The sequence below is a fragment of the Mustelus asterias genome, chromosome 28, assembly GCF_964213995.1.
Source record: "Mustelus asterias chromosome 28, sMusAst1.hap1.1, whole genome shotgun sequence".
Taxonomy (NCBI): domain Eukaryota; kingdom Metazoa; phylum Chordata; class Chondrichthyes; order Carcharhiniformes; family Triakidae; genus Mustelus; species Mustelus asterias.
The window spans coordinates 11,155,587-11,168,834 of record NC_135828.1 but is presented as its reverse complement, the minus strand read 5'-3'; the positions used below and the strand labels follow the sequence as shown (position 1 = coordinate 11,168,834).

At 49.0% G+C, this 13,248-nt stretch overlaps 1 protein-coding gene across 16 annotated transcripts in view; it reads left to right on the top strand.

Annotated features, from left to right (window-relative positions):
* Window positions 1-13,248, top strand: part of zmiz1a (zinc finger, MIZ-type containing 1a) — a 393,531-nt gene that overhangs the window by 203,188 nt on the left and 177,095 nt on the right. For 13 of the 16 annotated variants that reach the window (XM_078199394.1, XM_078199408.1, XM_078199396.1 and 10 more), the window contains one exon: window positions 11,703-11,816. In XM_078199394.1, the coding sequence (XP_078055520.1) occupies window positions 11,703-11,816 (114 nt within the window). Of the gene's footprint in view, window positions 1-9,006; window positions 9,184-11,702; window positions 11,817-13,248 lie in introns of all 16 variants that reach the window. The other 3 variants (XM_078199405.1, XM_078199406.1, XM_078199404.1) reach the window with 1 other exon arrangement.

Here is a 13,248-nt window from a genome sequence, read left to right as displayed (position 1 = left end):
ACCCACTTGGGACTCCCCGCTAAAGGTGGTTTCTGAGATTGACTTTGGGCTGGCCTGTCGCCCCATGCTGTTTGGTGGCGTGGACACCGTGGGTCCAGGGTTGTCCCACCAGAGCCTCCAGACTGGGCAGTCGCCTCTCCACAGTCACCGCTGCCTCAGAGGAAGGGCAGTCCAGCACCCCAAACATGGCCTCGGAAATCCCTTCAGGGCTGTCTGCCCACAGTGTGGGGTCCCTTGGGTGTGGGATCCCTTGGGTGTGGGTAAGCATGCGGGTTAAGGTCGGGGAGAGGAGAAGGCTTATCCCAAGGTGAAAAGACAGTGATGTGAATGAGCTCTGGGATGACTATAGACAGAATTGTTTACACACACTCAAGTTTAAAAGTTTATTTACAAGTCACAGGAAGCTTACATTAACACTGCAATGAAGTTACTGAAAATCCCCTAGTCGCTGCACTCTGGCACCTGTTCAGGTACACTGAGGGGGGATTTAGCATGGCCAATGCACCTAACCAGCATGTCTTTGGACTGTGGGAGGAAACTGGAGCACCCGGAGGAAACCCATGCAGATACGGGGAGAATGTGCAGACTCCACACAGACAGTGACCCAAGCCAGGAATTGAACGCAGGTCCCTGGCGCTGTGAGGCAGCAGTGCTAACCACTGTGCCGTCCCAAGTCACACATATGTGACCATTAAGTAAGTGACTTGGCTATGATTTGAGGAAATTAATACGTGCAGGAGATTTGGTGTGACAGGTAGATCCGGGACTTGAACCAACGTAATCCAGTCAGAGGATCAACACACCTCGTGGGTCAGTTTATCTTTGTAGCATCGGGTCTGTTCGGCCCGCTGTTCCTCAGCACAGATAACCAGCTTGAGACGATGGGTTAACTCCACCAGGTGGGTTGAGCGAGTTGGGGAAATTCAGGAAGCTACAAGGTTGAGGAATGGGAAGTTTCCTCCAGGTAACCTCCTCTCCCTGTGGGCAGGTGTCTTTGATTCCTCTTGGCATCATCCATCCTGAAAGCACGGTGCCAAGTTGGCAACTGGAGAATTTTGTGGGAAGAACGCATTTTGAAGGAGTGTTTTGTTTTGCACTTTCAAGGCAGAGAAGGATAAATTGGATCTCCCTGAAAATGAGCACGGGATCACAATGCATGATTAATCTGCGCCCAATCAATGGAAAGCAGGCCCCGTGCCAACCTCATGTAGCCTTGCTCTTTTGACGGAGAGCTGCGTGAAGCCAGCGCTAACTACACAGCTCCTCAGCTGCACGCATTAGCAGGGAGCCCGAGATAGTAAATTCCTAAAGCTTAGGCTGCACCGCTCAAAGAGGAGGTGCATTGGAGCTGGAGTAGAGGCTGGCAGTGGTGCCGGAAGTGACCCTAACCCTGGAAACGCTGGAAAATGGCACACGGTGCAAGGCTTTGTGCTGAAGGGCCTTGGTGGGACTCTGTGGGAAGTGGGAGAGTTGTCCCAGCAGCTCTCCCAACGCACACTCAAAAGGTAACGGCTTATCTCTGGCGAGCGAGGAGGAAATGGGAATTAGCTCGCAGTGAGCGGAGAGCGTCAGTGACCTCCCTTACACAACAGTGGATGGCAAACGCAGAGATGTTGCAAATATCTCCTGAACCAGACGCATTGAGGCTCACCACCCAGGTCACCTTCACAGCCACTGACAATACCCTCTGACTTGGGATTGCCTACTTTGGGGCAGTTTGGTGTTGTGAGTTGACACTGTCCAAGAGAGGAATTCTTATCGCACAGCCTCACTTCATACAGGACCGTTTACCCGTAAAAAGGATCTTGGAACATCACCATTTCCTCATTATCGTGGGGTCAAAATCTCGGAACTCCCTCCCTAACAGCACTGTGGGTGTACCTACCTACATCATATGGGCTGCAGCGGTTCTGGAAGGCAACTCAATAATATATAATATATAAGAAGAAAAGAACCCAGAAGACAACAAGCCACAAGATAAGGACAAGGCATCACAGGGGGCAACAAGGGTTGGACGTGAGCTGAAAGAACAGTGGCAGAGCCCGAAGAAAAGGGGACATGTCCTCTCTCTGTTCAACACCACCTTCTCAAGGGCGATTCGGGATGGGAAATAAATGCTGGTTCTACCAGCGAAGCCCACATCTCAGGAACAAAGATTAAAAAATAAAAACCTCAGGAGCGTCAATGGAGAATCGTCACCTGGTCTCCAACATTACTGACAGTTGGCAGGTCCAATCAGTAAACGAAACATGTGCTTCCCTGGGATTTTGACATTGATGGTACTGGGTGTTGTTGACCAGCTTAGCTGGACTGAACTTCAGTGCGTTTTTTGTCTCATCATGTATGTTGGGGCTCCACACGCGCGTGTTAGCGTCAATGCGGAGAAAACCGTGCATGTTATCGGTCGAGAACATCCAACTGACGGGCAAGCTCTCTCTATCCATTTGTCCACATCAAGCAAACCATGTCGCATGTATGGGGGCGTGAACCTTGAGCTCTGATTAAATGTCCTTCTGAACAGACCGCCCCATTATCGCAAACATCCTCCCTATCTGGATCTTTGTGTACGATTCTTTTTTTTTGTTTTATGAGTACGAGGCGCCTGAGGTGGCCGCCACGTTTTATTTCCTCTCCGCTTAGCTGCTCTCCTGAAATTAGCCGCGCTACAGAAGCTCCGCTATGTCATTGCTGGAGAGGCAGCTGACATTAATTTTAGCTGGGTCCCCAAGGGGGGGAATTGTTTCTGTAAAAAGCTGCAGTCCTGTTGAGATGCAGCAACCTGCAAAAGAAAGAGTTGAGGGGATGGGGGAGCAACGGAGAATCAAGACTCGTCGTTCGATTCACGAGCTCCTCGTAACTACCAGGAATCATTTTGTAGATTTCCTCCTCTGAAAAGCGTTGACACCGGAGTCATTTGAAGTGCGTTAAATCCAGAATTACTTATCTTTATTTGTTGTTTGAGTGCTGAAGACACGGCTGAGATGGAAGGTCAAGGAACACAACGTTGAAAGACCGCACCAAACCAAAGCGATATCCGAAGTGATTAATTATGCTGAACTTGTATTTTTATCTGCTTTGGTACCCGAAGCACGTTTGCACAATTTAAAAATGTTAACTCAATTGCCGCAATGTGAGCTTATTTAATTTTCAAATGAGGATTATTCCAGCTTCTCTCAGAATCCTTGCACTGGAAGGCACTGGGTTTGTCTTCATTGCAATTCCTCTATGCCGCACTGGTTTACCTACCCTGTAAGGGTGATTGTTGGGTGACAAACAAACTCTCGTGGCCTGCGCGCAGCAGGTATAGAGTTGGAGCCAGCAGTAAGTAGTCCCTCCATTATAAAATGGTTAGGTCATGTGGCAATATTGCAACACAACAGTGAAGCAAGCTCCCCCCCCCCCCCCCCCCCCCAGGGGTAATGTGATTCAGTGAATCTGAGCCCCTCCTCAGGCTCCCGTTGTACATACCATGCCTGATGCTATCTTCAGAACGGCACTGCATCACGTACCACACGTACATGGATCATTGTGCCGGGAACGCCCTCAATCCTTTAAGAAAAGCTTGATATGCAATCGCCGTTCACCCTTTGACATTGAGGAAGTAAGACGGGGTATCATCTCATTTCCTCCTCTGTGTGCTTCAGTGGCTGGGGAGATCTGTGGCTGCTGGGAATGACTGACTGCAGATTGAGCAGTAGATCCTGGTTACATCCGACTGGAGACCAAGCTCGTTCAGGCAAGGCCGGGCAGCAACATTAAGCCATCAGCAACATGACTGACCTCATAATAGGAGATGGGTAATATTAAGCTAATATCTAATCTCCATAGTCCCAGATGACCACAGGCTGCTCCCCTTTGAGGGGGGAGAGCTGACTGGTGGCGATTTAACCCGAGGATCACCACACCGCAGGTGAGGGGCAAGCTGGGGTCTTCATGAATAACCTCAGCTGGTACAGGAGTTGAACCCATACAATCCCTACAGTGCAGAAAGAGGCCATTTGGCCCATTGAGTCTGCACCGACAACAATCCCACCCAGGCCCTATCCCCGTAGCCCCTGTTAGTCCCCCTGACACTAAGGGCAATTTAGCATGGCCAATCAACCTAACCTGCATGCCTTTGGACTGTGGGAGGAAACCGGAGCACCCGGAGGAAACCCACGCAGACACGGGGAGGACGTGCAGACTCCACACAGACATTCACCCAAGGCCGGACTTGAACCCGGGCCCCTGGCGCTGTGACATCGCCTTGCAGCACAAACCAGCCGTCCAGCCAACTGAGCTAAACCAATCCCCCAATATATATATCAATAATCAACGGCTGATTTCTCACCATGCTTTCTTAAGGCTTTCTTACTCTTGGTTATCTGTTTTGTTAACGTTCACTGAATTTCTACCTGGTTATCTGCGCTCCCTGGACATTCTTTCACCTTCTTCCGTCGGGAAAAAGATACAAGAGTCCGAGGACACGTACCAACCGACTCAAGAACAGCTTTTTCCCTTCTGCTGTCACACCTTTAAATGGACCTACCATATATTAAGCTCACCTCTCTCTACACCCTAGCTATGATTGTAACACTATATTCTGCACTCTTTCCTTTCCTCCTCCCCTATGTACTCTATGAACGGTATGCTTTGTCTGTATAGCGGGCAAGAAACAATATTTTTCAATGTATCCCAATACATGTGATAATAATAAATCAAATTATAAAAGATCATTTTAAGGGGGTGGACTGTACAGGGTGATGGATTCCCCCACAGAGTTAAAAGTCGGTCAGTATTCCCACAGCGATAATACACTGGGGGCTTTGATTGGATCAAAGTGGAACTTCAGCCCTTCTGGAACAGGAAGCTCTACTTCAGAGAGCGACCAGCCAATCAGTTGTCATCTCACCAGTGCCAGATGACTGTAGTGGCCACCACTGGAACTACAAGCCGCCCCACAGATGAAGTTTAAGGTTAAGTTCACTTATTAGTATCACAAGTAGGCTTACGTTAACACCGCAATGAAGTTACTGTGAAAATCCCCTAGTCGCCACACTCCGACACCTGTTCGGGTTACACTGAGGGAGAATTTAGTACGGCGAATGCACCTTTCCCTACAGCGCAGAAGGAGGCCATTTGGCCCATCGGGTCTACACTGACCACAATCCCACCCAGGCCCTGTTCACATGATCCCACATATTTACCCTGCTAATACCCCTGACACTAGGGTCAATTTAGCATGGCCCATCAACCTAACCTGCACACCTTTGGACTGTGGGAGGAAACCGGAGCACCCGGAGGAAACCCACGCAGACACGGGGAGAACGTGCAGACTCCTCACAGACAGTGCCCCAAGCCTGGAATCGAACCCGGGTCCCCGGCGCTGTGCTAATTACTGTCCCACCATGCCGCCCTAAGTGAACTCCAGAGATTTTGGGTGGACATAGGTTGGGGGACGGGGGGAGACCCCAGCAGGAGGGTGGGTCACATTAGAGAGGTTAGTGAGGGAGGGGCAAAGGGGGTTGCCATCTTGGGGTTATCCAAAGGAGGCACTGCCCCTTCCTGCCCGCAAGCAGCCCGTTCAGGAGAAGTAGTCAGGCTGTTCGCCAATGACCCTACCTTTCCCCACAGACTGAAACATTTTGTTGGAGACGGAATGAGATCCTTTGGTGGCTCTCGATTGTCCACTTAAGGACCTATGGATGGGTAGGCTCCCTGAGTCCTCCCCCCTCCTATAGAATGGGGGGATAGTCAGGTGTGTGCAAGCAGTGCTCTCCCCCGAATTTCACAGTAATTTCATTGCAGTGTTAATGTAAGCCTTACTTGTGACTAATAAATAAACTTTTACTTTTAAATACACTGGTGGAGTGGGGGCGGGTTGAAACATTCACCCCCTCTATTTTTAACCATATTATAAAATTTTAAGCTCCTGTAATTTTACAAGTTTGTTGTGAGTTGCACAGAGTTGGGTCTCTGGTCTAACAGGAAGGGCTGTGTTACTTCAGTGGGGACCTGGCACCCTGTGCCATCCATGAGGTTGCTAATCAATTTCTCCCTGCAGCCCTTCACTCCTCTCAGAGGTGCTAAACTCCCAGAATCTTCCTCCCCGGATAGAACTAAAACACCAGAGAGAACCCTGAAGCTTCTGCTGTGCGTTTACCTGTCTGAGTTCAGAACGGGGTTGTTTTGTTTCCATACCTGTGCTAGCGACGAGGTGGGGGGCAAGATTATATCAAATGCAGCCGCAAGCCTCCCTCTGCTCAACGACTTGTCCTCTTGCACATTACGACTTTCAGGAGACAAAGATGGCAAAATCAGGAGGAAACTTAAAAATGCAACTATCAATTTGTTCAAGCTCACACATAATGCAGTGGCAAAGGTATCGCCTCAACTTAATAAGGAAAGGCTTTCATTTACACAGCGCGTTTCACAACTGTTAGACATCTCTAAAACCAATGAAGCACTTTCGCAGAGTAGTCACTGTTGTAATGTAGGAAATGTGGCTGTCAGTTTTGTGCACAGCAAGCTCCCACAAACGGACATGCGGGCCGGACTTCTACAGCCTTGCTCAAGCGAGTGCGGAAATTCCCGCCCGAGGTGAATGGACATTCCGTTGTCCGTCCCTTGCCCGCTCGATTCCGTAGTGGGCGGGCCGGTAGAATTTTGGTGGCGGTAGTGATCAGGCAACCTGCATTGGCGATGTCGATTGAAGGATGAATGTTGGCCAGGACACCGCGGAGGACTGTCTTGCTCTTCTTCGAAAGAACAGCATTGGGACCTTCCAGCCCCATTGAGCCGGCATCTCATCCGATAGACAGTGCTGCACTCTCTCGGTCCATTTTTGTGCTCATACCCTCGAGTGGGAGTTGAGCGCGGAATCTTGCGACCCGGAGGTGAGGGTGTTACCCACTGAGTCACGGCGGAATCTTATGCAGGACCTTTGATTTTGTGTGTAAGCATTAAACCCAAAGATTCGAATGTAAATGATGTTTAACCTCCGGTGGAGTTACTCTTTATAGTTTAGTGCAACTCAGCCAGCAGAGAACTTGGGGGCCTTTCTCAGTATAAAACTGTTCTGCGTTCTGACTCCCTCCGCTCGGAAGATGATTTGCTTTGTTTTGGAGAGTTTTCTCCCAAGTTGCCAGGCCCCCATGTCCTCACCGGCTCGAAGCAGCAATGAAAGGCTGCAAAGATAATCAGGATTAGATTTGGTGAGAAAGCTGTAACCTTAGCCTTAAGGTCAGAGACCTTGCTGTCGGGGAGATGAAGGTGAATGCCTGGGCATTTGTTGAACATCGCTGCAGGTTACGTGCGCTAATCTTCAGAGCAGCGAGGCCAGGAAGAGGGGAGCATGAAGGAGCGGGACAGTGCATCAAAAGGGGCAGTTGTTTTAAAAAAGGATAGTTATCTGGGTCACACAGTGGGGAATAAAAGGCTGAAACCAGTAAGGGAAACCCAATACATCACCTATTTGCAGTTATTGAAATGCTTCGCTCACACACTTCACCTCACTGGAATCTAAAAGGCAAAGTGATGATATAGCAGTGCCTATCTGCCTTTAACTTGCTGTGGGTCTTTTCCAGCTCCCCTATTAATGTATTCCTTTCGCCATTTAACACCCAGAAAACTTTTTAAAATCACAAAGGCCCTGGGTTTACCTGTGGAATATTTATGAATTCAGTAACACTCAGCTCTTGCCCCATTCTCCACAAAGCTAGCTCACTGGTTATGTTCGGGGAATAATATTCTGGAGGCCTGCGCTGACCAGTTAGGGACTCGAGCTTAAATCCTACAAAGGCAGCCGTGGAATTTAAATTCGATTAATTAAATAAATCTGACATTTTAAAAAATAATTGTCTCATTAATGGTGACTGTTAATGATGTCTGTCGTAAAAACCCATCTGGTTCACTCATGTCCCTCAGGGAGTGAAATCAGCCGTCCTTACCTAGTCTGGTCTACATGTACCACCGTGGGCAGCATGGCGGCACAGCGGCTAACACCGCTACCTCACAGCTCCAGGGACTCAGGTTCGATTCCGGCCTTGGGCGACTGTCTGTGTGGAGTTTGCACCTTCTCCCCCGTGTCTGCATGGGTTTCCCCCCCACAGTCCAAAGATGTGCAGGTTAGGTGGATTGACCATGCTAAGTTGTGCCATTGGTGCCCAAAGATTAGGGGAATTAGCGGGGTAAATGTGTGGGGTCACGGGATGTGGCCTGGATGAGCTGCACTGTCGGAGAGTTGGTGCAGATTCAATGGGTTGCCAATTGTGATTGAGTGTATTCCTGGAAGTTTCATCACATGACTCACCCCCAGACTCCAACCGTTAGTCGGCCAACACACCCAGCCTTGTGACGCCCTGCCTTCCTACACCAATTAGAAGGTGAAAAAACTAATTAAAGGAATTAAGTAACACAGTAAAGGAATTAAGAGTTATGGTGAGCGGGCGGGTAACTGGAGCTGAGTCCACGAAAAGATCAGCCATGATTTTATTGAATGGCGGAGCAGGCTCGAGGGGCCAGATGGCCTACTCCTGCTCCTAGTTCATATGTTCTTATTATCCAGTTAGACCAATTGTCAATCAAACAGGCTTTATTCTCCACCCGCCCTTTATTCTCAATATTTTTTATAACTGGCCCAGAAAGATCCCAATGATTTTTTTCCCAGGATCGCGTACAGCAGTGGCCTGGAGATTGATTTTTAATTCTTAAAAGTCTCCAGGCCAATCCTGCAGAGTTGGCAACCCAACGTCCATTATGCTTTATAGGAGCTTAGAATCATTGAATTTAACCCCGTAGGCAAACACTCAGCCCCTACAACTCCCTGAAGCAGCTATCCAATTAAGCCCACTTATTCCTAATGGACTTCCATTCACTTCAAATATATACCCATTTCCCTTTGAAAAATTCGGATTGACTCTGCGTCCAGTAACCTGAGGGTGCGTTCCTGATTATCTGACTCAACGCACCAAAAGCACCCTCCCTCATTTCCCATTTTGCCAATTATCTTGAATTTGTGTCTTCTAGTTATCAACCTTGCTGCCATGGAAACAGTTTCTCCTCATTTACTCTACCCAATTCACTCCGTAACTTTGAGCACCTCTTTATAAATCTCTCTACAATCTACTCTACCCCAAGGAGAACAATTGCAACCTTTCCTGTCTCTCCACATCATCCAAGTTCCTCATCCTTTGTATTGTTTGGGTAAGTCTCCTTTGACCCAGGTTCTTGGCAAGCTCCCCGAAGTGTCGCGCCCAGAGTTGAAGCCCACCTTGTAGTGGTTTATAGAAACTGTATGTAGCCTAACTAGTGGTTTATGGAAACTTTGATGTATCTCACTTGTTTTTCATAGAATCCCTACAGTGCAGAAGGAGGCCATTCGGCCCATCAAGTCTGCACTGACCACAATCCCACCCAGGCCCTATCCCCAGAACCCCATGCATTGACCCGAGCTAGTCTCCCTGACACTCAGGGTCAATTTAGCATGGCCAATCCACCTAACCCACACATCTTTGGACTGTGGGAGGAAACCGGAGCATCCGGAGGAAACCCACGCAGACACGGGGAGAACGTGCAGACTCCACACAGACTGTGACCCAAGCAGGGAATTGAACCCGGGTCCCTGGTGCTGTGAGGCAGCAGTGCTAACCACTGTGGCACCGTGCCACCCCTTTTGTCCCCTCTGTTTCTGTTGATAAAACAGAATACATGTTTTTATTTTAGCGACCTTATTAACTTATCCAGTTGGCTTCAACCTGTGTTGTTAATTCTCAGTCGATTATTTTTGTATAAAATGCAGGACCACAGAGCACCGAACAAAGAGCAGGAAGTTTTGCCCCGCTCCCCTTCATGTTGAATTTGTGTGTTGGCTTTTCCGTTGGACAAGGGGTTTGTCGAGGCAGTTGTTTAGAATCCCTCTCTGCAATGTCAGCTTTGGGTGTGGAAACTGAACAGAGATGCCAATTTCCTTCCCCATTATCTGTAAGGAACACAGTGTTCTCAAACACACAAGTGGAGATTAATGTTCCATTGTAGCCCTGGATGCGCCAAGGGAGCCTTGATCTCCTCTCACTTAGGAAGCTTAATCATCTTTGCCAACTGCAGGGCAGTGGTCAAGGGAGCCGGAAGTTTCAGTAAATACCCCAGGTAATGCTGAATGGGTGCATGTGAAATTTAATGCTGCACGATTATGGGTTTTAATCCCTCCTGTCATAGACTGTGAAGGTGCTTCTGAATTTGATATTGAGACTGCAGACTTGCCAAGTGGGGCTTGGCAGAGCTTTGGACATCTTGTGTCAGTTCAATGCCCTGTGCCATTTCTGTTTGTATGATGAAAGGTTATTGTTCTGTTTCGTCAGTTTTCCTCCCCTCAATCATAGACTCCCATCACAGTGCAGAAAGAGGCCATTCAGCCCATCGAGCCTGCAACGACAACGATCCCACCCAGGCCCTATCCCCATAACCCCACGGTGCTTAACCCACTGGATACTAAGGGGCAATTTAGCATGGCCAATCCACCTAACCAGCACGTCTTTGGAGGGTGGGAGGAAACCGGAGCACCCGGAGGAAACCCACGCAGACACGGGGAGAACGTGCAGACTCCGCACAGACAGTGACCCGAGCTGGGAATTGAACCCGGGTCCCTGGTGCTGAGAGGCAGCAGTGCTAACCCACTGTGCCACCTCTGTTCTACAGCTCTTGGGTGTTACCTTTCTGTGATTATCCCATCCTTATGTACGAGACCCTGGTGCAAGTGTTGCCAGCCTATCTGATAATGCGGACACTAAAATTCAGCCTGATCATATCCCCGTCTGACACCCAGGCACACACGTATGCGCACATGCATGGATATGTACCCGCACATGCGCATACATGTACCCGCACATGCACACACGTGCACCCCACACATGCGCACACGTGTCCTCTCACAGCATACGTGTGCCCGCACATGCACACAGGTGTACCCGCACACGCATACACATGTAAGCGCGCGCACACATACCTGGACATGTGCACAAACACACACTATAACAATAAAAATTGAAAATGTTGAAAATACCCAGCAGTTCCATCAGAATCTCTTCCAGAAAAGGCAGCGGAAGCAGAGTCTTTGAATATTTTTAAGGTGGATGTCGATAGATTAAATGGCCGGGGGGGGGGGGGGTGGGTGATAATAGATAAGTGGGTAAGCGGGATGCAGATTTGAGGTTACTCTCAGATGAACCCTGATTTTATTAAATGGCGAAACAGGCTGAAGGGGCTGAATGGCCTCCTCCTGTTCCTTGTCTGTACAAATCACCAGAGAGAGAAGCGGAATGAAGGTTTCAGCTCGATGACCTTTCATCAGAACTTGTCGGGAGGTCACCCCAAGTTGAGCCATTCACCCTGTTTCTCTCTCCCCGTGGATGCTGTCTGATCCGCTGAGTGTTTTTATTTTAAGCGTTGGTGGATTTATATTTCGGGTTTGCAGCACGTCATGTGACTTGCTAAATAACCACACTTAATCTGGAGGGGGCAAAGACTGGTCCGAGCGAAATGAAAAGTAAACTTCCAGCAGGTTCGAAACGTGATCCTTCCTGTCCTGCTGGGAAACCTCACAAGGTTCTAACCCATTCGCACATCCAGGGAGTGTCAAGTTTCCATTGGTTGGCAGCGTGCATGGCTGATGGATCTCGGACCGACTCGAATCGGTCCAAACTCAATTTGTGCTCTTCTCGTTCCAGCATTTACAGAACCCTGCGAACTTCCAGACTGCTGCCACTGAGCTTCTCGACTGGTGTGGTGATCCACGTGCCTTTCAACGTCCATTCGAGCAGAGTCTGATGGGCTGCTTGACGGTATGTTCGCACGGTGTCAGAGAGGTTTTCTTCTTGCTGTCGTTGTTGTTTAACATGACCCCCCCCCCGCGCTGGAGGTTAAAGCCACACCCGGGCCCCCGTGCGCTGTCGCTCCGCTCACGCCAGCAGCTTCTCGAGTTCTCCGGCAGGTATACACGCCAAGGGTCAGTTCATGGGTCATCCTCCTTTGACCGAGATGACCTGTCTGCTCCTGTGGTGATTCCCAGGTATCATTGCTGTGACCTGGTTGTGAATACACACAAACATTACCAAGACTCCTATTCAGTCGATAGGAAAGGGATAATATGAAAGGAGATCTCCTGGACCATTGTGATCTCCTGGACTCGTTTCGATCGCCTCAGGGGGTCGGAGAGGAATTTCCCAGATTCTTTTTCCCCATATTGGCCCTGGGGTTTTCACTCTGGGTTTTCGCCTCTCCCTGGAGATCACATGGTCTGGAATGGGGGGGTGGGGGTGAGTTAATAGGTTGTGATGAACAAAGCATCGTAGCTGTGAGGGGCAGCTCGGTGGATAGGATATTGGTATGTAGATAGGCTGGAAAATTGGGCGGGGATCCTGGATTCAGGATTCAATCCTGGACCGGGGAGCGGCGCGGGCTTGGAGGGCCGAAGGGCCTGTTCCTGTGCTGTATTGTTCTTTGTTCTTTGTTCTTTGTTGAGAGAGAATACAATAGGGTAAAGATTTTCAAGCCAGCAATACTTTTAATTCCCTGACATTGAGGTTAAGTTACAGAATAATGTTTGTTCTATCGATGTGTCTCACATGAAGACCGGTTGCAATTTATCCCCCTGGTTCTGGTGCCATCTCTATTGAAATTGGTGTACTGAAGGATCCCGTAACAGCAACAAAGAGAAGCATGAGGTTTGAGTATCCAGGTTAACAATCAGTGCCCCAATCAGGCATCACGGTGGCACAGTGGTTAGCACTGCTGCCTCACAGCGCCAGGGACCCGGGTTCGATTCCCGGCTTGGGTCACTGTCTGTGTGGAGTTTGCATGTTCTCCCCATGTCTGCGTGGGTTTCCTCCGGGTGCTCCGGTTTCCTCCCACAGTCTGAATGACGTGCTGGTCAGCTGCATTGGCCATGCTAAATTCTCCCTCGGTGTCCCCGAACAGGTGCTGGAGTGTGGCGACTGGGGGATTATTACAGAAACCTCATTGCAGTGTTAATGTAAGCCTACTCGTGACGCTAATTAATAAACTTTTTAAAAGAAGACCTCTGAGATGTGGAGTGGCTGTGCCATGTGCAATAGCTGCAGTTCACTATTAATTCACTGCAGTTACTGTACTTCACAATTCGCTGGAAGTGAAACGATTTGAAATGTTCCTCAGGATCGTAACTAGAAGCTGCAATAGAAGTTTATTTCTTCCGCTGCATTCACTGAGAGTGAGATGATTAGATTATTTATTTAT